Source organism: Phoca vitulina, unplaced genomic scaffold, assembly GCF_004348235.1.
Source record: "Phoca vitulina isolate PV1807 unplaced genomic scaffold, GSC_HSeal_1.0 scaffold37, whole genome shotgun sequence".
Taxonomy (NCBI): domain Eukaryota; kingdom Metazoa; phylum Chordata; class Mammalia; order Carnivora; family Phocidae; genus Phoca; species Phoca vitulina.
Window position 1 is genome coordinate 16,882,033 of NW_022589740.1, and position 27,998 is coordinate 16,910,030.

Genomic DNA, 27,998 nt, shown 5'->3' on the forward strand with positions numbered 1-27,998 from the left:
GAAAGAAGAGTTCAGTCATCCTCTGGGAAATTGTGGTATCACCTATGGACAAAGCTCTAACACCGTGTTAAATTTATGATATTATCTTCACAGAAGGTTTTAATGTCACTTCACAATTGTTGAGCCCAAAGGAATGCAGAGATCAATAGGACATGATTCCAATCTCAAAGAACCCCTACTCTGAAGTAGAAGAGATGCATAATTAAAGAATCATAATGTAATATGGTAAATGTAAGGTATTATAGGGACACTGGAAAGAGTGACTAACCCAAGGGACCATGGAAGAGGGAGATTGTCAAAGTTTGCTACAGTATTGGATGGCTTATTCAAGTTGAATAAATAAAGTTACCTATTTATGAGTGCAGAGGGAATTGGTGGCAGGATGTTCGAACAGATGGAGAAAATGAGCAAAAAGAGGCATGGGATATGTAAGAGATTACAGTCCATTAGGGAGGACCGATGAGGCTGTAAAGTGTCAGAGCCAAGTTCAGGACAGGCTAGAATGGGCCCCTAAGATCACCTGCATGGGCTTATAAAAAAAAACCTGCTACAGCAATTAGCAGAAAGGGTTTTGGCAAACTGGCCAGCTTCCTTGTCACACACTGGAGCTACCAAGATGCACATAAACAGACATGGTCCTGGGTTTTCATGGAGCTTCCATTCTGGAGGAGGACAAAAAAGACTTGGCTAGGAAAGGAGAGAAGTGAAGATCAGAGAGAAGAGTGTATATAAAGTCCAGGACTTGAAGGAGTGTTGTCAATACTAGGCCAAAAGAGAGGAGGTCACTGTGGTTGGGGCTGAATGAGCAAGCACCAGAGTAGCAGAGACGCTGTTGCTGCCAAGAGCCATAATGCTTGTTCAAAAAAAAAAAAAAAGAAATTCTGGTCTGTATTACTGGGTTTTCTTTTTAATGCTAAATCTATGATGTAACAACTTGAAATTTCTGATGCCTTCCACCCTAGAATTTTAAAAATCAGGTTTTTGTTTTGTTCTGTCACCATCTTTGAGAGCTGGAGGAAACAGGCATGAATACATCACTGCTTTTGAGGCACTCAGAGTGAGCTGGGACAGACAGCCATGGAACAGCTTCACGGCATGGGGAGAGAGAGAAGCACTCATCAAGGCATGTGGCACATGCCCTGGGAACATGAGGGAGCCACTGAGGACTTAAGGGCCACTGGGAGACCTTCACTCAGGAGACCTATTTCAAGGGAAACAGACTTTTAAATCCTTAAAACCCTAAGATTCTAAATGAGTTGTCCATTTTACCTTCTCTTTGGCCCGACTTTCATTTAGAGAGTTCTTTTAGCTTGTGCCAAACGAATATGGATGAAGTGCCTACTACTGCTATGGGCTGGGTCTTTACTTTTAAGTTTCCTAGGTGAAAATGGCTATTAGGCATTACCAGCCATTCACATTAGTGTCTACTGGCAGAAGTACCACCCACTCAGAAGCAAGGAAGCAAAATTATCGTCCAGTTTTTCATAACTAAATTAAGGGAGGACAACAGTGACAAGGGTCATTTCTGGCAGGCAGGCAGGCAGGCAGGAAGGAAGGAAAAAAGAAAGAAGGAAAAAGCAAACCTTTCTTTTTGGGTGAGGAAGTCAAGAAATCACCAGAAATAGCATCATTTGTTAGGAAAGATTCTCCAATCCTTTAAGTTTGTCATTAAAAAAATTTTTTTAAAGGAATCAAGCAACTTGAGAGACATTACATGAATTCTGCCTTATCCTTCCACTTTTTTTTTTTTTTTAAGATTTTATTTTATTTATTTGAGAGAGAGAACACAAGAGGGGGTAGGGTCAGAGGGAGAAGCAGACTCCCTGCTGAGCAGGGAGCCTGATGCGGGACTCGATCTCGGGATGCTGGGATCATGACCCGAGCCGAAGGCAGTCGCTTAACCAACTGAGCCACCCAGGCGCCCTCCACTTTTCTGACCAACAGTTTCTATGAGGGGTGTTCTTGTCCACAGATGCTTGTTCTCATGGTGATTTGGGTGAAGAGCAGGACATGTGGATGCCAGCACATGCAGGAAGGAGGGTCATTCATTCATTCATTCTTTCAAAAATAGAGATTAAAGACCTAAAAATTGGTATTATCCTCAGAAAGGCAGTGAGAACCTATCTGCAAACCACACACATTCTGGAACATGGATTTCCTCATGTTAAGTCTGGTCTATGTGTCTTTCCAGTATTTTTTATTGCATCTGGAAAAAAAACTCCTGGATTATATGAAATAAAACAGCCTATGTAGATATATAAACATCATGCTTCAGTGAGGATGCAAATAGAAACAGAAATGAAGGAGGAGAAATAATAACCAACACCTCAGAAATACAAAGGATTATACGAGAATATTGTGAAAGGTTTGTTATATGCCAACAAATTGGACAGTCTAGAAGAAATGGATAAATTTCTAAAAACAGCTAGCCTTCCAAAACTGAATCAGGAAAAAACAGAAAATTTAAACATAGCGGTTACTAGCAATAAAATTGAATCAGATATTAAAAAACTCCCAAAAAACAGAAGTCCAGGACCAGGACCACAGGTAAATTCTATCAAACATTTAAAGAAAAGTTAATACCTATTCTTCTCAAACTATTCCAAAAAACAGAAGAGGAAGGAAAGCTTACAAATTCATTCAATGAGGCCAACATTACCCTGATACCAATACCAGATAAAGATACTACAACAAAAGAAAACTACAGATCAATGTCTCTGATGAACACAGATATAAAAATCCTCAACAGAACACTAGCAAACCAAATCCAATGATGCATTTTAAAAAATCATCTCCATGGGGCACCTGGGTGGGTCAGTTGGTTGAGCGTCTTGACTCTTGATTTGGGCTCAGGTCATGATTTTGTGGTCTTGAGGTTGGACCCTGTGTCAGGCTCTGCTCTCAGTGGGGAGTCTGCTTGAGATTCTTTCCCTCTGCCCCTCCCCCAATTCTTGTGCACTCTCTCTATAAAATAAATAAATTTAAATAATAATAATGAATCACCACCATGATCAAGAGGGATTTATTCCAGGGATGCAAAGATGATTCAATATTCACAAATCAATCAACATGATACATCACATTAAGGAAAAAGGATAAAAACCATATGATCATCTCAAAAGATACAGAATAAGCATTTGACAAAGTACAACATCCATTCCTGATAAAACTCTCAATAAACTAGGGCTCGAGGGACCATACCTCAACATAATAAAGGCCATATATGAAAAACCTACAGCTACAGCTAGTATCATACTCAATGATAAAAAACTAAGAGCTTTTCCCCTAAAATTAGGAACAGGGCAAGAAAGTCAACTCTTACCACTTTTATTCAACATAGTACTGGAAGTCCTAGCCATAGCAATCAGACAAGAAACAAAATACATCTGAATTGGTAAGAAAGAAGTATTTGCAGATGACATGATACTATATACAGAAAACCCTATAGACTCTACCAAAAAGCTACTAGCACTGACAAATGAATTCAGTATAGTTGCAGGACACAAAATTAATATACAGAAATTGGTTGCACTTCTGAACACTAATAATGAAATAGCAGAAAGAGAAATTAAGAAAACAATCCCATTTACAATTGCACTGAAAAGAAAAAATACCTAAGAATAAACTTAACCAAGGAGGTGAAAGACCTGTACTCTGAACATTATAAAACACTGATGAAAGAAATTGAAGATGACATAAACAAATAGAAAGACATCCCATGCTCATGGATTGGAAGAACCAGTACTGCTGAAATGTCCATACTAACCAAAGCAATCTACAGATTTAATGTAATCCCTATCAAAATACCAACAACATTTTCCACAGAACTAGAATAAATAATCCTACAATTTGTATGGAACCACAAAAGACCCCAAAAAGCCAAAGCAATCTTGAAAAAGAACAAAGCCAGAGGTGTCACAATCCTAGATTTCAAGATATACTATAAAGCCACAGTAATCAAAACAGTATGGTACTAACACCAAAGTAGACACATAGATCAGGTGAAAAGAATAGAGACCCCAGAAATAAACTCATGCTTATATGGTAAATTTATTTATGATAAAGGATCCAAAGATGTACAATGGGGAAAAGACCATCTTTTCAATACATGGTGCTGGGAAAATTGAACCCTTAATGTGAAAAAAACCAAACAGAAATTCGGCCACTTTCTAATACCATACACAAAAATAAACTCAAAATGGATTAAAGACCTAAATGTGAGATCTGAAACCATAAAAATCCTAGAAAAAAATACAGGCAGTAATCTCTTTGACATCAACCATCACGTTTCTCTAGATGTCTCCTCTGGCAAGGCAAACAAATGCAAAATTGAACTGCAGGAATGAATGAATGAATGAATGAATGAATGAATATAAAAAACTACTGGAACTATATCAAAATAAAAAGCTTTTACACAGCAAAGGAAACATCAACAAAAAGACAACCTACTGAATGGGAGAAGATATCCTCAAATGATGTATCTGATAAGAGGTTAATATCCAAGTATAAAGAACTTATACAATTCAACACCAAAGAACCCCCAAATAATTCTATTAAAAATGGGCAGAGGACCTGAATAGACATATTTCTAAAGAATACATATAGATGGCCAACAGACACAGGAAAAGATGCTCAACATCACTAATCATCAGGGAAAGGCAAATCAAAACCATGATATAACCTCACACTTGTCAGAATGGCTAAAATAAAAAAAAATAAGTGTTGCTGAGGATGTGGAGAGAAAGGAACCCTCATGCATTGTTGAGAAGAAAGCAGATTGGTGCAACCACTGTGGGAAACAGTATGGAGGTTCCTCAAAAAATTAAAAATAGAATTACCATATGATCCAGTACTTCCACTACTGGGTATTTGCCCAAAGAAAACAAAACACTAATTGGAAAAGATATATGCACCCCTATGTTTATTGCAGCATTATTTACAATAGCCAAGATATGGAAGCAACTCAAGTGTCCATCGATAGGTAAATATATAAATAAAATGTGGTCCCTGTATGTACACACACACACACACACACATGCCATGGAATATTAAAAAGCATGAGATCTTGCCATTTGCAACAACATGGATGGACCTAGAGGGTATAATGCTAAATGAAATAAGTCATTCAGCAAAAGACAGATATCTTATGATTTTTCTCTTACGTGGAATTTAAGGAACAAAGAAAAAAAGGAAAAAAGACTCAAACACAGAGAATTGGTGGTTGCCAGAGGGAGGGAGGGGGGGGGGGGGTGAAATAGATAAAGAGGATTAAGAGTACACTTACCGTGAGGAGCACTGCGTAATGTATACAACCGTTGAAACATTACATTGTAAACCTGAAACTAACACTGTATGTTAACTATACCTCAATAAAAATAATTGTACTTTGATGCTAAGTCTTATTAACTAAGAAGTTAATAAAGTAATAACTTCTTTTTAATTTTGATGGAAAAAGTAACATGTTCAAGACATTGCAGAATATGATTTTTTTGCTTTTGAAGATTGGTTACCCATATATTTACATTTCCTATTACCACCAGGAGCCAATATTGCCCTCAGCTGAGAAAAGAAATAAAAACACTGAGAGCTTTGGTGATCTGCCCAAGGCTATTAAGGATGTAAATGACAGGCAGGGCAGGAATTCAATTTTATGTCAGCTATTGTCTCATTCCGGTATACCAGGAGCTAACTTGACCTTGGAAAGAAAGACTTTCCTGTTTGGGGTAATTATTAACATTGTTAGGGCTCTACACATCAACTGATTAAAATCATGATGATCATGAAGATGATAAACCCTAAAGTGAAGCCTCCACACAACTCAACAGGAAGACAATCCATGTCAACACAAAGCAGAGGTACAATGGGAGGGGGGTAGGAGTTCAGGGCCCTGGGGAGACGGGATGGTCACTGATCAACCACAATGGTCTCCCACACACGCCATTCATTATTCAACTGCCTCCCTTGCTCTCAGTATAAAAGAAAGAGAGGGAACTCAGAGGCACCCAAAATAAAATCAGCGTCGTTCCAGTCATCCTCAACCTTTTTGCAACTAACTACACTTCAATTATTTAAGTGGTTAAAAAATTAGAAGTTGGTTTTGCTAGATTTTAAAAAAGTCATTTTTCTACCTTTAGTAAATTATTATACACTCACATACAAAAGCAATTTCCTAACCAGATCCTGAAAATGGCCAAGTTAAACACACCCATATCTTTACCTCTAATTATAGAAAGAAAGTGCCAAAATATTTTAAGATTTGATTTAGGCAAAATACAAAGTAACAGTAATGACGTGGAGCTACTTTAGAATACTTTAGATCATTTTTAACTAAACCCAACAGAGTTTTAGGTGTTAGAAATCAAGATGAAGTACATGACATGCAATGTCTCAAAGCTCCCTGGAAATATCCAAAAGGAAGTGTCAATGGAAAAAAAAAAAAAAAAAGCCAACTGTTCTGGCTTCTAACAAACATGGGTTTTACTCTAAAGGTATGTTTGTTTGTAAACACACCTATGCACCTGCATGCACTCATGCGAACACACACAACCTTTCAATAATTTATTTCTGGGGCGCCTGGGTGGCTCAGTCGTTAAGCGCCTGCCTTCGGCTCAGGTCATGGTCCCAAGGTCCTGGGATCGAGCCCCGCATCCAGCTCCCTGCTCAGTGGGAAGCCTGCTTTTCCCTCTCCCACTCCCCCTGCTTGTGTTCCCTCTCTCGCTGTCTCTGTCTGTCAAATAAATAAAATCTTTAAAAATAATAATAATAATAATTTATTTCTGTTGGAGTCATTACTGTATCCCATTTGAGTTCCCCCCACCCCCAATAAAAGCTTTTAATAGACAGGATACTCTCTAGAATGTTTTGCCTGGGATAATATTGCAGAGCTTATTAACCAGTTAATAAAAAAATCTATGTCTAAATTCAAAAATAGGGGCGCCTGGGTGGCTCAGTCGTTAAGTTTCTGCCTTCGTCCCAGGGTCCTGGGATTGAGCCCCGCATCGGGTCCCTGCTCTGCGGGAAGCCTGCTTCTCGCTCTCCCACTCCCCCTGCTTGTGTTCCCTCTCTCACTGTGTCTGTCAAATAAATAAATAAAATCTAAAAAAAAAAAGGAAAAAAAAGTATAAAAAAACAAAAATAACAGAACACGTGACTCCATTGGCAGGATTCCAAAAAAACCCGGGGATGTTTCGTCACGTGTATACGGCATTCCTTCATCAGTGAAGTAACTGGCTGTTCAGAGAAGGCAGGTGTGAGAAGAGTTCAGGGTCATCACACCTGTCACCTCTCTACCAACAGAAAATGAGGATGCAGCTCTGCCAAGAGGAACAGTTGTGAAGGACTTTAGATCTAACAAGGAGGATCTAACACTGAGGATCATTCTAGCTTTTATTACAGAGTTTGAATCATGATGGTGTTTGAACATCACACGTTCACCTTTATATTTTAGGATAACAACAAAGTTGGATGCAATTCAAAAGACTCAAGGCAAATATTTCACACATGTTGGGTGGATGAATAGAGGTTCGACGAGACTGATGGTCTGGTTTCTGGTTTGGTTTCTGGATTGTTTGTAACTTTGTGAGATTTCCCCTTTTCACCAGGTTTTTTAAAGCATTTCTTTGGATGTGCTAAGTTCATACTTAGCCTTGAGGTAAGGGAAGAAATGAGTATCTCAATGGCCAGATCAATCTCATTATTCCTCATTGGCCCCAAACCTTCCTCAACTTCCAAGCCAGGCTAAAGGGATTGTGGGGTTAGTTTTACCTGTGATGGTGATAAAGGAGAAACCCAGTTCTTTCTCCATCTTATTCTTTCCTGTTTTCCAAACTCTTACATTTCAAGCTCTGATTACAGCAATTTTCACAGTAAAGTCAACACTGATTAATCAGAGAACTATTGGCATAAATGGAAAAACTCCAGCCCAGGATTTTGGTGGAGAATTTCTTGTTGTTGTTATGACACTAGCTAGAACTCCAAGTTCTTAGTAAGGAGAAAAATGTACCATGCGATTTTTAATATCCAATGGGACACAGAAAGAGACTGAATTTAACATTTGCCAGAGAACCAGCAACCCTGGGCTACAGCCAAAGTCTGAACATTGGCCTCCCTGTTCCCAGAAGCTCATGCAGAAGCTGACTTTTCAAACTGGATGAGGAAGTGGGACTGAAAAATATATTTAAACAGATGTTTTAAAAATTAGAAAATAAGAGGGTCTTAAAATACTTCAAGCTCTGAGAAACTCGTCTATAAAAAAGTGGGAGAAGTTGACCATTTTCACTTAACTGTGCCTGATTTCCTCACAGGAGTCTTTAATAGACCGATCTAAAACTTCAGGCCCTTGCTTTCTGAGGATGATGTTAAGGTGGAGTTGTTCTATACACACAGATATGAAGCATTATCAAACCTCCTTTTGGCATTAAAAAAAAGTAATGTCCCTGATCCTGCCCCATAAATATTAGACTTCTTTAATGTGAAGTTGGATATTTGATGTTTAAGCTGTATACCTAGAGAATTACCATCTCAATAAATAAAGTATCTATTAAAGATGAGTAAAAATATTTAACTACTTCATTTCCTAGTATAGAATCTCCACTTACAACATGTAAGGTATTTTTACTTCAAACATCATCTATAGCTTGAGCAGATTATCAACCTGACCTGCATCCCTGATTCTTTACTGACCAAAAAAGAAATGATCGTTTCTGCATAAACAATAGTAGGAAAAGGAGGATGAGAAAGCACCAGTGCCATGACTTCCAGAGATTAAGATATAGCCCCTTCTTCTTCCCTGACCCCCGACCCAATCTCTGGAAGCTCTCGGCCTGAGACTGGCTGTGCTAGGCCCCTGTAAAACCCAAAGGAAACAGAGAGTCTGCCCTGAAATCATATAGGTCACCTGGAGATGCTACCATCACAAAACTCATCAAGGCAGCCGACTCAGCTGGACAAAACAAACATCCCCAATGCCAGCCATTCAATTCACCCTCCGGTGGAGATTAAGCAGGTCATTCCATGGAAAACATTACCGGAAGTCTCCTTCCCCATTATGGAAAGATTGATAGGAAAGCAGAACCCAGCTTGAACACCTCCAAATAATGTTAAGTTGGTTCTCAACCGTGGGTGCCTAATCAGAAGCACTGGGGAAGCTTCTAAAAGTCAATCTCAAAGCTCATCAAAAACTAATGATGTATTGTATGGCGACTAACATAATAAAATTAAATAAAAAAATTAAAAATTAAAAAAAAAAAAAAAAGGTCAGGCCACGTTCCAAGAATACTTAGCTTTGACTCTCTGCAGGTGGTACCTGGATGGCAGCAGCGAATGTCCCCAGGTGATTCCAAAGTGCGGCCAAGACTGAGAAGGACTATTTCCAACGTCCTTTGGCCTGATAAACCTAGCAGTCAGGAGACGGCGACGTGGGTGCCAAAACTCAAGACACTGAACTGGTGACAAAGGCATACCTGTTACCTGCAGAACTTCCATCAGAACCAGCAGAGGTCCTGTGAGTCAATTCCACACCCCCCAACCCCCAACCCTACAATTCAGCTGTGGTTGGCAGGATGGCCCAAGCCCATCCTCTCAACTGTGCCTTGGAATTCAGCAAAAGCAACCAATGGAAGACTAAGATGCTTTTTTGAAGGGAATTTCAGATCTCACACATTTAGAAACACTGAATCATAAATTAGGTACTTGGCGTGGAATGGCAGGCAAAATCGTCCTCTTATTGCTTAATGATTAACTCTCCTTTTTAAAAATGTCGTTTTTGTGATGAGCCCTTGCAATTAGTTGTGCATAATTACATGCAAATAGGAGGGGACCCCAGTGTAGTGAAGAGCTCTCATAAGTAGGAAGGCAGGGAAGAAGCTGGAGTCAGCCGCCTAAGAGCCCGTAGACCTTACTCCTTTTTCCAGGGATCATTGACTACAGAACGAAAAGGCTTTTGAGAAGTCAGGCAGAGCTGTCCTTTGCCCTTGGGAAATGCTCAGTCTCCATGATCCACAGATTCTGCAGAACCTTTAGAAGGATAGAAAGTATTTCCTTTACTGCAGGACAGGCCTAGAATGAGAATTTCCCAAGCTGGACACACTACAAACAGCAAAAAATATGAAGCTCTCAGGCTTCAGTGAAATCATCACCAGTAAACATGAGTTATATACTGACTCCAATTTAGGAGCCCCGCCACTGAGCGATTACTTTTGTAATATTTATTCAAAAAGTCATAAATTCTACTATGTGCTCATACGACACTCTTCAGAGACATTCATGAAAATTGAGGCTTATCAACACAGTGAGCAAACACATATGAATCATTTCTTAAAAAAAAAAAAAACAGGCAAGGTATAAGAAAATAATCTTCCAGGCTATATATCTTAATTGAAAAAAAAAAAAAAAAATGTTGGTTAAAAACCAAAAGCTGAACTGAATTTCTGATAAAATTCCTTTCATAAGCAGCCTATCGAGTAATAGGCAAAGATTTTTAACAACCTAGCTGAGCAATTAAATGGCTAACATTTAAAATAAGACCCTCTAGGGGTGCCTCAGTGGCTCAGATGGTTAAGCGTCTGCCTTCGGCTCAGGTCATGATCCCAGGGTCCTAGGATCGAGTCCCGCATCGGGCTCCCTGCCCCTTGGGGAGCCTGGTTCTCCCTCTGCCTCCCTCTCTCTCTCTCTCTCTCTGTCTCTCATGAATAAATAAATAAAATCTTAAATAAAATAAAATAAGACCCTCTAGGGGCATCTGGGTGGCTCAGTCCATAGAGTGTCCAACTCTTGATCTCAGGGTCCTAAGTTCAAGCCCACATTGGGCGTGGAGCCTACTTTAAATAAATAAATATTCCCTAATCACTTAATTCTTTTCTACATACTTTAAAGAAAGTGTTCCCACCTCTGAAAAAACAAGATAATGGAATTAAATAGTCAGTAATAAGCAAGGAAAGGATTGCTCAGACTGTAAAACAAGAAGCTCCTTAAGGTTCTATTCCTCTCCCTCCTAATCATTTGTTTCAAGTGATGCAATACTTGGTAAAGAACACATGTACCATGCTTCCTAAACTCATGATTTAATACATGAACACTAATCATTTTATTATCTTATGATCTGAGCATGGTACTTTGTTACAGTTTCACCTTTGGAATCGGGAAAGGAAAAATTCTTTTTTCACAGAAAAAATTATTCGGCAAACAACAGAGAAGGAATGGATGACAAAGACCTAAGCAAGTAATATTAGAAACAATAAGTCCATTTTTGGTTTTTGAATTTGCCCCAGTAATAATCTTGTATTTCTGGAGTGCCATTTCATTTGCAGAGCACTTCCTTTTGCTCATGTTGGCTTAGGAAGTAGATAGAGCATGTGTTGTCTGCATTTAACATTTGGGACAATGTAAGACCAGGGAGGTTACATGGCCTCCCCGAGGACTAGGGTGCACAGCCACGGCCTACAGATAAAATCCACTCGTGGCCTGTTTTTGTATGGCTCATAAGTTAAGAATAGCATTTACATTTTGCAAATAGAGTTTCCAAGTGAGCCCACTCACTCGTTGGCACCTTTCCTATGGGTGATTTTGCACTATGACAGCAGAGCAGAAAAGAGATTATATGGCCCTGAAAGCCAGAAATATTTATTCTCTGGCCCTTTACAGAAAAAGATAGCTGACTCTTGTCCAAGACCCACAGGGGAGCCATGAACAGAGTCCAGATTTTTGGGAGCCAATCCAGTGTTCTTTCTACTCAACCTTGTGCCTCTCTGTAAGCCTGTGGTTCATCCCAAGCATTTTTTTGAGGGATAAGAGGAAGTTCACAAAGCATAAATGTAGGTACTTGGAATAGAAAGAAAGAAGGTATTGAGAAGGGAGCCAGAGAACAGCAAATGAGGAGGCGACAGGAGAGGAATCTGATCCCAGCAGAGACCATATCCAGAATCTCACCTGATTTAGATGATTTAAATGATGAGATTTGGAAACTTCTGAGATTTCAGTTAGATTTGAGACTTAGAGTTCATGCTGGAATGGGACAAATATATTTTGCATGTGGAATTAACATGAATGGGGGGGCAAAGGGCAGACTGTACTGGGTTGAATAATGTCCCCCTAAAATTCATGCCAGCCCCATACCTCAGAAAGTAACTTTATTTAGAAATAGTCAGGGGCGCCTGGGTGGCTCAGTTGGTTGAGCGACTGCCTTCGGCTCAGGTCATGATCCCGGAGTCCCGGGATGGAGTCCTGCATCGGGCTCCCTGCTCAGCGAGGAGCCTGCTTCTCCCTCTGACCCTCCCCCTTCTCATGTGCTCTCTCTCTCTCTCATTCTCGCTCTCTCAAATAAATAAATAAATCTTTAAAAAAAAAAAAGAAATAGTCAGTAATAAGCAAGGAAAGGATTGCTCGGACTGTAAAACAGAGAAATAGTAACTTTATTTAGAAACCTTTGTAGGTATAATCAAGTTCTGATGAGGTCATCCTTGGGATGAGGGTGGGCTCTAATCCAATGATTGGTCTCATAAGAAGAGGGAAATTTGGACACAAAGAGGGGAATGCCATGAGAACAGAGTCACACAGGAGAGAACTCTGTGACAACAGGCAGGGGTTGGAGTGACGTGTTTACAAGCCAAAGGGTTCCAAGGATATCTAGCACCACCAGAAGCTAGGAGAGAAGCATGAAACATAGGCTTCCTCAGAGCCTCCAGGTGGAACCAATCAACCTTGACTTCAGGCTTCCAGCCTCTAGAACCATGAAAGAATGTGTTTCCATTTTAAGCCACCCTGTTTAAGGTACTTTATTACAGCAACCCTAGGAAACTAACGCAGATTAGTGGTCAAGAGGAGTGGCCTTTGAAGAAGAATCAAGACCAAGAGAAAAGGAGGAAGTCGTGGAACACCAAACCCCATAAAGAAGTTTTTGTTTAAAACATAAACTCAGAGTACCTCTAGAAGACCTTGGTGGAAAACAAAATGAAACAGAAACCCAGAGTCCCTGATGATTCGATCTAACTGGGTTTTACAAACACATGTTGCCAAGGTAAGCAGAACTGACTAACATTTAAGCTTTTTCTTCCCAGTGGATCTGTTTACAAGCCCATCCCCTAAATTCCAGGCTTTCTCCCATCACCCCTCCATGAATGGGAAACAAAATGCACTTTACAACACAGGAAAATAGATTAAAATCTCTGCAAGGATGTTCCTGACATACCTCTTTTCTGAAATAACCTGAAATTTCCACAGATGGCCTAATTTTTAAAGTACTTTGTACAGTGGACCCTTGAACAATGCAAGACGTGGGGCACCTACCCTGCACAAAAATCTGCATACAGTTTTTGACTCCCCAAAAACTTAACTACATAGCCTGCTGTTGACCAGAAGCCTTACCAATAACAGTCGATTAACCCATATTTTGAACATCTATTATATACTGTAGTCTTACAATAAAGAAGCTAGAGAAAATGTTAAGAAAATTATAAGGAAAATACATTTACAGTACTGTATTTATTGAAAAAATCTGCATGTAAGTGGACCTACACAGTTCAAACCCGTGTCATTCAAGGGTCAACTGCATAAGTAATTAAAAAAGAATCACACACTTTCTTAAAGATTTATCTGAGAGTTGGGACACCTGGGTGGCTCAGTCGGTTAAGCGTCTGCCTTCAGCTCAGGTCATGATCCCAGGGTCCTGGGATTGAGTCCTGAATTGGGCTCCCTGCTCAATGGGGAGCTTGCTTCTCCTTTTGCCTGTCCTGCCTGCCGCTCTCCCTGCTTGTGCTCTCTGCCGGACAAATCAATCAATCAATCAATCAAATCTTAAAAAAAAAGATTTATCTGAGCGAGAGAGAGAGAGCATGAGCAGGGGGGAGGGGCAGAAGGAGAGGAAAAAGGAGAGAATATCAAGCAGATTCTCCACTGAGCACTGAGCCCAACACAGGGATCCATCTCAAGACCCTGAGATCATGACCTGAGCAGAAACCAAGAGTGGGCCGCTCAACCAACTGAGCCACCCAGGTGCCCCAGAATTGTACACTTTCAATCAGATACAATACATGTATCCAAACAATGTATCACAGAACCATCAGTCACTTCTAGAAACTCCCAATGGCTCAGTATGCACCTCTTACATTGCTTGGCACCAGATATTCTAAAGGCTAATTCTCCAACCAAACCCCACATACATTTTTCAGCACAACATTTTTGAAGGTTGAAACAAGATACATTCCTCCATTTCTTCAAAAGTGTAAGAAAATGGTGGTAAAGACATGAGGTTGCAAACACAATATAAAGGTAAGTCAAAAATTGGGTGCATCCTATGTTCCTATGCAATTCAGTCACTGAATAATAAAAAACTTAGATTGACTGCTTTGAAACTCTTTGTAGACCATATATAAAATATACATGAATACAGTTGCTACAAGTTCATGATAAAGTTGTCCTTGGGGGCCGCACTAAAGCCCATGCAATGCTGGCACTTCAGCAGCTAAATTCTTTTTAGTAGACCCACAAGAGATTCATCTGAGACAGAGTATTCTTCTTTATCATGATGTCCTGTTGTATCTTGGTATCAATTATTTTAAATAAACTATTTTTGATCTAGATTCTTAATGAACTCAGAATTTTCCAGTGGATTTGCCTTCCAGTATACCATATACAATTGTTATTTGCCTCCTCCTCCCACATTCTTGTTTCATTATTTTCCTGTGTTTTGAAATATAATTGTATTTTTTTAAAGATTTTATTTATTTACTTGAGTGAGAGAGAGAGCACAAGGTGGGGGGGGGGGCAGAGGGAGAGGGACAGACTCCCCGCTGAGCAGGGAGCCCAATGCGGGACTCGATCCCAGGACCCCAGGATCATGACCTGAGCCAAAGGCAGGCACTTAACCGACTGAGCCACCCAGGTACCCCTGAAACATAACTGTATTTTAAATAACCAGTGGTGATACCAAAACAAATACCAGCTTGATACTAGTACTTTATGAGAGCCTAATGCTAGTTGGGACATAAGCATCACGCTCCTAAACCATCACTTAAAGAAAACCCACCGATAGCTCTGAGTGGTCTGCAGGGCATTCATGACACTATTTCCTAAGATTGGGCATTCTGGAAAAGCCCAAGATTTCTACTGTGCCAGTGGAGAAATTAATGGGGCATCTTAGCTGTACGAGTAAATGTATGTGTCTTCCTTTTCTCAGCACCCGAAAAAATCAATCTAAATGCCTGCATTTCTGAATCACTGGGGACCACCACAATACTGTACAGAGCTAAAGTTCATCACATCCTTCTGGAGTTTGAGCTCCAGAGCTTCTTTGGCTTCTGACCAAAGCACTCCGTCAATCTTTCTGTCCAAAGCCATATGCTATCTAGAGAAGGAAAGCATGCATCCACAAGTAGGGTCAATGCCCCTGCGGCGCTTTACCTTATTCTGCTCACACACGTACTGTATCCTCAGAGTGTCCATGGCTCTGATCATGGCTTGCATGGCGGTGAATATGTTTTGGTAAACCAGCTTCGTGAACCCCTTTCTATCTTCATCGCTGTAACCAGACCCATGGATGATTCTCATTTGCTTGATAAAGGTGCTTTTGCCACTTTCACCAGTTCCTGGTAAGACGACATAAGGGGAAAACACAGTCAGTGGTCTTTGAAAGGAGCACACTGGGCAAGAAAGGCCCTCCTGGCGGTGTTGGTCTGTATTACGAAGAATAGGTTGATTGGGTGAACTTGAACTTGAAAAGGGCCTGCCAGTAGTAGTATCCTAGACCCCAGGCAGAGGGATCCCTATCTTGTACCTTGTGCTTTAGAAGGCCTGATATATCTCTCACTCTCTCCCTCACACACACACACACACACAATTTATTAGGGGTACACGAGTGTCTCTGTCCCTTGGAATAATTCTAACCATCAGCTCTTGGAACTAACACTGTCTTGGCCCCAGGGAACTGCTTCCCCACACCCCTTGTCCTAAGTTCCTTTGACAATTGGCAACTGTCTGAAAGCCCCGAACATTTGAGGGTTTCATCACTGCCAATACAGCAGTGACGGTGATGGGGGCTGCCTCAGAACTCAGAGAGCATTTGAGCAGGAGGATAAAAGTCTGATTCACCTGTCAATTCCCGCCTTTTGGATACACGAATACAAGTGATCCTTGCACAGTCAATCACCATCCCCAGTTGTGCCCACTGTCTGTATTCTTGCTCCTCCTCCCATTCCAATTTGTAGTTCAGGAGCTCCTCCAAACTCACAGCCCCTGCACATGGCAGCTGAGGAACAACAGTATCAAACCATTCCTACTGCCCTGAAATCAGTAGAGATGTCCAGGTGTAAGCAGTGAAATATGCCAGGACTTCACGTTACTATCAGACTGAGATATTGCTTCAAAGGACAATGACAGTTACAGTGTAAGTGAAAGAGATTTCTATGATGCAATTAAAATATTTTCTAACATTCCCTGTGATAATTTACTGTACCTAAAACTAATATAATGTTACATGCCAATTAGATCTCAATAAAAATGGATAATTTATTGTATGAGATCCCATTACCATGTTTGTATTCTTGCTCCTCCTCCTCCAAACTCACAACGACAAGTCATGTTATACTTGTGGTCCATTTTCAAATCTCTGTATTGCTTTAAGAATTTTGTAACAATTCAGGTTGATGTGCCCCCAGCAGGGTAAAATTTCTTCAGATTGAAATTAATGAGAAACTATCTCAGAACTAAAATGATTCAAGATAAATTCTAACTTTGAATGGGTGAGTTATACAGTATTCAAATTATATTTTAACAAATCTAGTGCAAAAAAAAAGTTGTCTCAGTATTTCTGTCAAAAGAACACAGATTACATAAAAATCTTAATTAAAATATAATTAGTGATTTTTCTATAAGGGCAGCAAAAAACTGTGGAATAGGAAATGATTTATTAAATATAAAATCTTTACTACTTACCCATATCTCATTGGCCCAACAGAATACCCAGACAGTGCAATTATAGATAAATTCAATCATCTTTGATACTTTGCTGACCCTGAGTCACATAAAAACCATAGTTGTACACACCTTTTTTGACATTTTAGTTATGAAGATATGTTCATCATGGTAAGAGGATAGAACAGATTGATAACAGGTTGTTAGCTTGATTATAATCTGTAACTATTTCAACCTACCCTGTTGCCCATACCTGTAGTATCCAGGTAGTTGAGGTTGGGTATACTCTTAATTTGTCCATAACAAAGACAAATGTGAGGTTCACAGCCACACACTGAACCCAAACCTCGTAGGGTTTGGGTTCAAGCCCTAGCAGAGCCACCATCTTGCAAACACAAGCTGCCAGGCTCAAGGAAGAACTTTCGGACAGGTGCGTGTACTCACAAGTAGCCTCACTGCCACCTCACTTCACCTCCGGAGGCAGGAAGGGTGGGTGCTGCCTTCCGATGTCAGAGATGCCACTCGCCAGCTGTGAGTCAGCAAACAAGGTAAGGTTGGTGCCAATGCAGAGCTGGGGCTGGAAGCCGGGCTGCCGACGCCTCAGCCTTCAGATTTCCCAAAGATATCACCTTCCCTGAAGGAATTTTTTCCCCCTCCATCCCCTCAACAGTCAGGCCAGCCCCCTTGGAGCTCTCTAAGCACCTGGGACACCGCAGTCCCATCTCGTAATTGCTCGTTGGCAGATCTTTCACTACTTAGCCCAGTAAGGGTAAAAGCTTGAAAGTCACACATTTGGGTACCATGAATACTGTCTGCTACAGAGTTGGCTGTCAAAGAATGGCAAAATGCAGGTATGAACGGAACAAATGTGAGAAGCCACAGTTTTCTTTTATAGGTCTTATATCCTGGTCAATCACATAAAAATAAGATATGAATTGTCTAAAGGATTGCAATGACATCAGGTGCCCCTGAAGCCACCATTTCATGATGATTCTCAGCTCTCCAAATCCCATACAATAAAGTGAGGACCTGTGGGAACCGTATACTGCCTGAACTTGGTCCCAAGTCCCAGATTACATTAGATCTCTGCTCTTACAGGATCCTGGGGTCCCTGAATCTCCTTTTGTCTAAGATGCTGCCACGCATTCTTCTGTTCCACGCCAGCAGGTTTGACCCATGGTCCAGGGCTACCTTACCCCAAGCAAATACTAATCCTTCTGCATTTTATACACCATGAAGCTGATGTGAAAGGAGAGATTATGTGACTATCTCGAGGCAAGCTGTGATTTTGGCCCTGCAACCAGAAAAATTACTCAGGACTCAGCCCAAATTTCCACCAAGGTAGAGAACCTTTTTAGTTATAAAGGCCATTCACCTACAAGAGATTAAAGCCAACCCCACCACCAGCCTCAAACATAGTAACAGTTTTTAAAAGTCATTGACTTTTCCTTTTGGACAGGGAGCATTTCCAAAAGAAAATGTTAAAAATGATTTTAAATATTAATAAAAAAAGATACAAGCTTATTTGATAAACACCAGTATTTTTAAATATTCTTCAGTTTATATTGCGGTTATTTGAAGAATAAGAAACCAAACATGGAGGAAAAAAGGCCAGGTTAAAGGCAAAAGAGAGATTGAAAGACATGCTCCACTGGGGGGCTGAGGTCCAGAGAACAGAGTCTCAGGGTGGGAGGTCCACTGCCTCTCACATAAGCTGCAACATGGATATCCCAGTTAGAACCTTCTTTGTCCAAAAGGGAAACTGAAAACTAGAGAGATTACACAGTTTATTTAATCTTTGCCCAAGGTCGCTCAGCTTGGAAGTGCTGGGTCTTGGGTCGAAATTCAGGTCTGTGTTGGTATGTGCCTTTCCCATGATAACACCTTGTGCTAGTTTTACACTGAGCGTTTCCCCAAATAAATGGTCAAGTCCCACCCTCTTATCGTTTTAAGCGCAGTCTTTGTCTGGTACTGACACTGCAACACTCGGGACTTTATCTCGAATCCTTCAGAGCTCTGCTCTAAGTGAGATGTTTCCAGCAGCAGACGGGGGCAACAGAGGGGAAAGGTGGGGCTCTCTCTGCCATGACCGCTGTGACTGGGACCAACCAGAGGAACCAAGAAACTCAAGCTAAGGGTCTGAGCTGACTTTCCGCATTTGTTCTCAGCAGAAACTCAACACTCATACTGAGTACAACTGTTCGTTCTGTGCAAGTAAAAGATCTAAAGGATAGGAGTTTTAGAATGAAAATGATTGGTGACTGGAGGATTAGGTGACTTAGCTTTTACCTCCCACCTAATCATGTCAGTAGCTTGGGCTACTCTGCTTTGTTTCTTGTCTCTTTGTGAGGACTTTCTCTCGGGTTCCTCACCCAAATCACCATGCTACAGCAGATAATGAAGACAACCTGAGCCCTCACTCCGGGAGCAGCTTTTTAGGTCACAGGGAGGGGGAATGCCTTTGGTGGGAAGGTGAACTTTGGTGTCAGGTTACCAAGGGATTCTATCTGAGGGGGGAGGTGACAAGGGAGGGTGGAGGAGGGGCAGAGGTGGGGGGACCCAGAAGGGACCACAGACTGGAAGGACTTTCACTCCTGGACCCAACGCTGTTAAAACACCAGACAGGCAAGGGAATAAAATTAAATCCATCTCCAGATTCTGTTCCAAATATTAATAAAGGAAATGGCTCTTTTCCCCCATTTAGTTTTTACTTCAACGTTTGAGTATTTGGAGGAAAAAAAACCACCAACAATGGTTATAAGTACTTTTAAACTTTCATTAAGTTTGAGGTTCTTGCTCGCTGTCATCCTACTATACAACTAGCCTCTGTAATGAAATCAGCGGGTAGCATCTTGGTAAGGCACTTGGCTGGTAACAGATTCCCCCCAGAGTCTCCAGGACCAGTTCTCTGCCCCCTCGCTCTCTGGCTCAAACTGCGTCTCAAGTAAGGCTCACATACTCCCCTGAGTCTCTCCCTGTTAAGCTCTGCCTGGGCTCTCTGCCTCTCCCCAGCCCCTTAAATAGGAGCTATTTCCTTTCCCAGAATAGCCACTCAATAAGTGGTTAAACTGAACACACATAGCTTGCTACTTTAGCATGCTTGGCATACGCCATATGTGTTCTATTTCATATAATTTGTGTTCTATTTCAAGTTAAAACTCACCCCTACAGGCTTTTTCTTTCTGTGGCTGAGGCACGTGCACCTTTCACCTTGCGGGGCTGCAGGCCATCCTACGAGACTCGTGCCACTGGCATTTCCTTAATCACTGTCTCTCAAAACTCCATCATCTGAATACCCATCTTGTGATTTTTTTTCCCATGTTCATATACCACATATATGAATTTTTATTATTTAGAAAAAATTTTTACTCAGGTTGTTATGAAAGGAAACACGAATGTTATAAGTGAAAAACGAGTACCATTTGCCATGTGTTGTAACAACGTAAGACTTCAGCAATATTCCAAATGAAAACATCCTGTCTATCAGTGATCCAGGTATCACATTTTGGTAAATAATACATACAAATCACTATCCTCTTTCTGTGAAATTTGCCCTTTTACTTAAAGGAATCTCCCCTTCTTTTTTCTCTAGGGACCTCTGGAATTCTACCCATGAACCTCATCCAAGTACGGAAAAAAAACAAAAAACAAAAAAAACTGAGGGTTAAAACTCATGTTACTGAAAAGGGGCCAACAAAATGTCTTAGCACTAAAATTCTAAACTCTTTCTGAGATTTGAGAAAGCAATGTGAGATTCAACTTTCAGCTTAATTTTAAATACACAGAAAACCTCATGGGGAAAAAAACAGTTGCTTTTTAGGAGCCAAGAGGGAACAGAGGCCAAAGCAAAATAAATCCTTTGCAAGTGAAGACCAAGGACATTTGAACAGTAAGCCAATTGTTCTAAAGTTCACCTACAATCTTTTGTAAAGACAGCCTCCCCAAGGGCCAAAGCAAGGAGCTGATAAAGCTGCTCAGATGGGCAGAGCCATCTCCAATATTCTGGGATGTTTTCTGAAACCATCTGTGAGAAGCCATTGTCTTTTAGCTCAGCTTTACAGAAGACAAAAACAGAACAAAATGTAAGTCAAAACATAAACGGGGACACAATTCTGGATGTTGGTATCAATGATCTGAGACCTACAGGCAGACGAGGGTGTGGACCTACGGATATGACCAGGCTGGTTCTATAGGGCTTTATTTCTCTGCTATCTCTGGAGCCTAAAACACAGCACGCAGGAGGAACCTAAGGAATCCATATTTGGGAATGGTTATCTGTTGACTAAGACAACCAGGATGATCATGATTTTGAAAAGCAATAGGAAGTAGGTTTGTCTGGCCAAGAGAAGATTCAGGACCTGGATGGGGTCTGTTGAGTAGATAAAACACCCCCACACAGGAGCAGACACCCTGCAGGTTGCCCTTTTTGATGAGGACACGTGAGACCCAGTGCCAGCCAGGCAGGGAGGCTTGGGTTCCATAGCAGGGTTTTCTGATAGCGGGATTAATGAGTTAAAAAATTCTTTTTGTAAAATCTTTAAGCAGGAGCAGTTCTCAGCAGCAAGGAGGGCTGCCCAGGGAGAGTGTCTCAACTTGGGGCACTCTGGCCCCGAACTCACAGCTGACCTTGGGCAGCCGCCAGCCCACATAGCAGGAGTTCCTGCACCTGTGAGTGCTAGAGTCCTGGTGCTTGCTGCTCTCGATACCAATGGCGGACGGAATCTGGCTAAGCTGGGGGAAATTCCAAATGATTTCTCACTGTGACACTGGAATGAATGTTTGTGTTCCACCAAAATTCATCTGTTGAAAACCTAATGCCCATGGTGATGGTATTGAAAGGGCCTCTGGGAGGTGATTAGGTCATGAGGATAGAGCCCTCGTGAATGGGATTCATGCCTTAATAAAAGAGGCCCCAGGGAGCTCCCTCACTCCTTCCACCATGTGAGGACATAAGGAGAAGTCTGAAACCTTGAACTGAGTGCTCACCAGAACCAGACCATGCTGACACCCTGATCTCTGACTTCGTGCAGGAACTTGGGAATATGCATTTTTGACCACAACTCCAGGGATTTTAATACACCCAGTCCACAAACGCTTTGGGAAGCACTTTCCCAGGGCTCTTTCGAGGGCAACATCCACTAACATAATCTACCTGGGACAGGAATGCTGAAGTTTTTATATCATATTTGATTTACTTGATGGGTTTTTACACCCAGTCCCAATTTAATTTATGCATAAATAAAATATCCCCATAGGAGCTCTGTTTTTCAATTTCTAGAGGGAAAACATTTTTAGAATGCCATGAAGATTCACTTATTCAAGTCAGTCCTGTCTGCTTCTGCCCAGCCCCCACGTCACCATCACAACCATGTCACCTTCTCCAGCTTCTGTGCTTTCAAACAGAGGAGGTGCTAGTTTTTACCAAAGAAGCAGCAGCAATGTCCTACGAACAGAGAACTGGAAACAATCGAAGACAGTGTTCATGGCTGCTCTCTCAACAGAAGAGGTGAATAACAGGGCTTCTGAAACAAAAAGGGGAAGCTGCAAGAAATTAAGTGAGGAGGTTTAGTAAACAGTTTGGGATTAAAAAAAAAAATGTGAGACTAAAATAATGGGGGGAATTCAAAGATGATGTATATTTTATAGTCTTTCCGTTTCACATTAGCCTGCCAAATCATCTTTTTTTTTTTAAATTTTTTTTTAAGATTTTTATTTATTTATTTGATAGAGAGAGACACAGCGAGAGAGGGAACACAAGCAGGGGGAGTGGGAGAGGGAGAAGCAGGCTTCCCATGGAGCAGGGAGCCCGATGGGGGACTCGATCCCAGGACCCGGGGATCATGACCTGAGCCGAAGGCAGATGCTTAACGACTGAGCCACCCAGGTGCCCCTGCCAAATCATCTTTAACGACTCACCAAGAAGAGCAGAGTTCTGAACAATTCCTATGGCAATTCCTGCCATTTTTAGTCATCCTTGGCCTCATTTTAATGAAGAAGGTATTTAAGTTCAAACTTGACTTCTGAGTTCTTATTTCCAGGGAAAGCCAAAAAGTCACGCTAACAATGGTAATCACAAAAAATTTTTGAATAATTGTTTTTCTGATTTGAAGTATCAAAAACCATGTACTTCTCACAATTGTCATAAGCGTATTTAAAAGTTCAATGCAATGGGACAAGGCTAATTTTTACTCTAAATTGAGTTATTTACCTATACAACCAAATTTCTATAATTTGTTTTAAATGTGGTATTCTTTAAAAATGCGATAAAATTTGTTTCCCTCAGTATTAACTGCTTTATGTCAGGAAATAGTTGTCACTGATTGCTATGTCATTGATCTCTTGTATATAGTCACATGATCCAGAGGTCTTAGTTACTTACCAAACATTATAACTGACCCTTCCATAAAGATTTACACAATTTTGTTCATTCTGTGGCAATAGCTCATTTGTGTAAGATTCTGGAAAAGTAACACAATATACAGAATCTTAAGAATCAAATGCTTGTGACAAAATTCTCTTCTGGAAAATGCCCTGAACATCAATTATTTTTCCCTAAAAATGGAAAACTATTCAAATAAACTCTATGGCTGACAGGTAAAATATTAGCAATTTCATTACAACTCATTTCACCTGGAAAGGAGGGTCATGAGATCCCTATCTGCTCTATGATTCTGACTCATCACTGGTTTACTTTCCAAAAAGACAAATTGTAAGCATTTTCATACATGGTTTTAGAATCTTCTACTGTTCACCATTCCTCCTGAAAAGTAACATTTTCCACTCATTCTTACAGAAATGTTCACCAAGAAATCATAACACCAGGGCACAGATAAGACTTTGGCCTCTCAACTTTTGATAGAACATGTAAATTTTTTTTGCATTTTTCAAGTTTTTATTTCAATTCCAGTTAGTTAACATACAGTGTAGTATTAGTTTCACGTGTAGAATTTAGTGATCCAACACTTTTTTTTTTTTTTTTGAAGTAGGCTCCATGCCCAGCATGGAGCCCAATGTAGGGTTTGGACTCACAACACTGAGATCAAGACCTGAGCTGAGATCAAGAGTCAGAGCTTAATTGACTGAGCCACCCATGTGCCCCTGATTCAACACTTCTCTACAAAACCCGGTGCCCATCAGAAGTGCACTCCTGAATCCCCATCACCCATTTAACGCACCTCCCCGCTAGGAAGCAACAGTTCGTTCTCTATAGTTAACAATCTGTTTTCTGGTTGGCCTCTCTTCCCCTACTCCATGTTCATATGTTTGGTTTCTTAAATTCTACTTATGAGTGAAATCATATAGTATTTGTCTTTCCATGAAGAATTTCCATTCATAGAAATGGGCTAACACTACACTCAAATGGCTAACACTACAGTGAAGCTCAAGTCAAAACTTGTGCTTGTACAAGTTACCATCATCTCAAAGTTTGATTTTGCTCTTATGACAAAGAAGAGAAAGAGCACAGCAAAGACAAAAGTTACTTAAAGGAAAATAAAGAAGCTCTTAAAAGAGAATGGATCTAAAATCCTTAAGCCCCAATAAGAGTAGGCAAGGAGACGAGGTAACATTTCGAAACACTAAAGCATCTTGCTAAAATAGCAGCAACTCCCTGATCCACTCTTCTTTCCATCCTCCCCCGCCCCAAAAATAAATTTAAATGAAAATAAATTGTTACTTAAACAAAAGTGCTGTTACATGTAGGATCATGTTAAGAATGAAAACTACAGCAGCATTATTTGCAATAGCCAAGATATGGTAGCAGCCCAAGTGTCCATCGATTGATGAGTGGATAAAGAAGATGTGGTGTGTGCACAGACCTATATGTATAACTACATATATACATATGCACACAATGGAATATTACTCAGCTATAAAAATGAACGAAATCTTGCCATTTGCAACAGCATGGATGGAGCTGGAGGGTATTATGCTAAGTGAAATAAGTCAGAGAAAGACACACCATATGATTTCACTCCTATGTGGAAGTTAAGAAACAAAACAAACAAGCAAAGGGGAGAAAACGCAAGAGAAATAGTCAAAACAAGAAATAGACTCTAAGTTATAGCGAACAAACTGAGGGTTACCAGAGGGGTGGGGGTGGGGGGATGGGTTAGATAGGTGATGGGGATTCAGGAGTGCACCAGCTGTGATGAGCACAGGGTGATATATGGAAGTGTTGAATTACTACACTGTATACCTGAAACTAATATAACATTATATGTTAATTGGAATTACAATAAAAACTTAGAGTAAATAAAAAATAAAAACCACAAGAATTCCAAAACTGCAGGGTTTTAAAAGTACAATGCACTATCACTGTGTTGGATGAAAAAGTTAAAAAATTGTTATGTTTTAGTCCTTCTCACCATTCTGGCAGAATATGGTATTAGTTTGATTCAGACTTAAGTAGATATGCAGATAGGTATACGGTAGTGTTCAGCCCACCACTATGATCAAAATATGTGAGTTTACGTTTGAAAGGTCTAAGAACAAAAGGGTTAAGTCACAGCAGTACATTGGCAAGGTCATCAACCACTTAAAACTCAGGCCATGTCATTTTTGCCTTTCTTCCTCTCCTGCAACGGTCTGCTAACCTGTCCAACTTGTCCTCACACTGCTCCAGCATCACCTTTTCCATGAATCCCCAGAAGTCCCAGGTAGAAACGCTCATTCTCTTCTTCCTGTTATGACCATCTATTTACATACCACTACTGTTGCATTTATCATGATGTTTATATGTTTCAGTATTCAGTAGTCTGTGATTTCCCTTAGATCAGGAACCCTCTTCTACCTTTGGACCCCAGGACTGCGGACAACACCTGCATAGAGTAGATACTTAATAAGTGAATATTTTAAGAGTTACCTAGTATCATGTTCCTTAGCATTCTGATTGACACACAGCCTTAGAATCTTTCCTACCATTCAATTCAGAGGGGCCTTTCCCAACATAAATGAAATATCCTCTCCTGCTATAATTTTGCTCTCAACCCCCAAATCAACAAACAAGTTTGTGCCCACTCAACTCCCAAGTTCTCATCAAACTATCTTTATTATGTCTTCATTCTCTGAAAAAAATTTTTTCCTCCCTGGTACACAACTGTGAATCAAGGAAGATCACAGTCCAATTCAGGATGTGCTTAGAGTCATTTCAATCATTTTTGAGCACATTGTAAGTGCCTAGGCTGAGCACAAGTTCTAGGGCATATGTCTCCATGCAAGCGGGGAAGGCCAACTCCTTGGTTTCCTTTCCTCCAGGCCCAGATCCCTTTGAGTCTCTGTCTCCCCAAAACTATTAGCTCATGAATGATTAAAACTAAAACATTAGGGTTATAATTTTTCAACGTGTCTCTTACAGATACCCAAAAAAGTTAAATATGTATATATTTAATTTCCAAGGGACAGTCTAATGATTCATAACTAATAATCTCTAGCCCCACTCATCAAGCTCTGCTTGTGGAAATAGGTTTTCAAAAACTATCTAGACTTCCCTACCAGGGTGGATTAAAACGACCAGAATGACCATATCTTCCAGTTGCCCAGGACCAGTCCCTAGTTTATACTTGTCGTCCTGAGGTAATTATTAATAGCATCCTTTATCATTCTCAAATGCGTCCTGGCTTGGACAATGAAGTATATGATCACCCTTAGTATAACTCTGTCATAGTGGGGTTGAGAGACACTTGACAGCATCCTCTGATGTTACAACTCTAATTCACTACTTAGCCCAAGGTAAGAAAATCTGTCACCAACCAGATTTTCCTTTTCATAAGTCTCCACTATAACAGCAGCGATAGCAAAACCCAGCTTTCCAGTAAAACAAACATGTTTCTTATATTGGGAGGATATACTTTTTTGACCTTGCTATAAAACCAGCTCAACAATGTTACCCAACTAGCTGCTTTGTTACACAGTGGGAAAATGTATGCAAAAGAGGCCATTTCAGCCAAGCAAAATCTGTCTATGAGATAGCGATTATCTCTATTAATTACATATGTCTCCAGTGACCTACTTGTGGAGGAAAAAAAACTTTCCACCAAAAGCCAATTTGATGTCTCTTCCAAGGCTGTACTTAAACATATGAAAGAAATTGTTAGTCTCTTTTCTTGTTCTACACTAAGCTGCCTTTGCTGTGATAATAACAAGGCTTAGTCCTCTAAGGTGATGGGAAGCAAAAGAGAATCATTTGAGGATTATTTTCATTTCACCCCAATGATACAGACAAGCTCTTGAGGTCTTGTCTTTGGAATGATGGAGAAGGCACTATGGCAAAATAACTATAACCAGGTGTTCATTTTGGGTTGAGTGTTACTTTCTTGGAGATAAAGGGCCTATCTTTCTGAAATCCTAGATTTTTATTTATGTATTTATTTTTAAGTAGGCTCCGTGCCCAGCAAGGAGCCCAATGCAGGGCTCGAACTCATGACCCCGAGATCAGGACCCAAGCCAAGATCAAGAGTTGGATGCTCAACCAACTGAGCCACCCAGGTGCCCCTGGAATTCTAGATTTTTTTTTTTTTATTTATTTGACAGAGAGAAAGACAGCGAGAGAGGGAACAAAAGCAGGGGGAGTGGGAGACGGAGAAGCAGGCTTCCCGCGGAGCAGGGAGCCCGATGCGGGGCTTGATCCCAGGACCCTGGGACCATGAACTGAGCCGAAGGCAGATGCTTAATGACTGAGCCACCCAGGTGCCCCTGGAATTCTAGATTTTTAATGTACTAATCAACTGTGTGACTTTAGACCAATTACTTAAACTTTCTGAACCTCGGTTTCCTCATCAGTTAAGGGGGCAGAATAATACCATTTCTGTCACCATTGGTTCTAAGAATTAAAGTCACTTTAATTCCAGAAAACAATATTCAAATAAGTATTATGATATGTGGTGCTAACTGTGGAAATGGAGAGAGGACATTGAGGGCTTAGAAGACTGAATGCATCTGCAAGACAAACTTAGACACAAAAATCATAACCTTTCAGATCAGGATGTTGGCGATATTTCTAATAATGGGGAAGTTAGGGAAGTAGTGCCTGTTTTCATTTCCTAGGTTGTTATAACCAAGTACCACAGACTGGGTGACTTAGAACTATAGAAATTTAT

The 27,998-nt window shown here is 40.6% G+C and overlaps 1 protein-coding gene across 1 annotated transcript in view; it reads right to left on the reverse strand.

Moving 5' to 3' along the window:
* The window catches only part of GNA14 (G protein subunit alpha 14), a 190,255-nt gene that overhangs the window by 75,259 nt on the left and 86,998 nt on the right, over window positions 1-27,998 (reverse strand). The window contains exon 2 of the mRNA XM_032427510.1: window positions 15,394-15,578. Coding sequence (XP_032283401.1) covers window positions 15,394-15,578 — 185 coding nt within the window. The remainder of the gene's footprint in view (window positions 1-15,393; window positions 15,579-27,998) is intronic.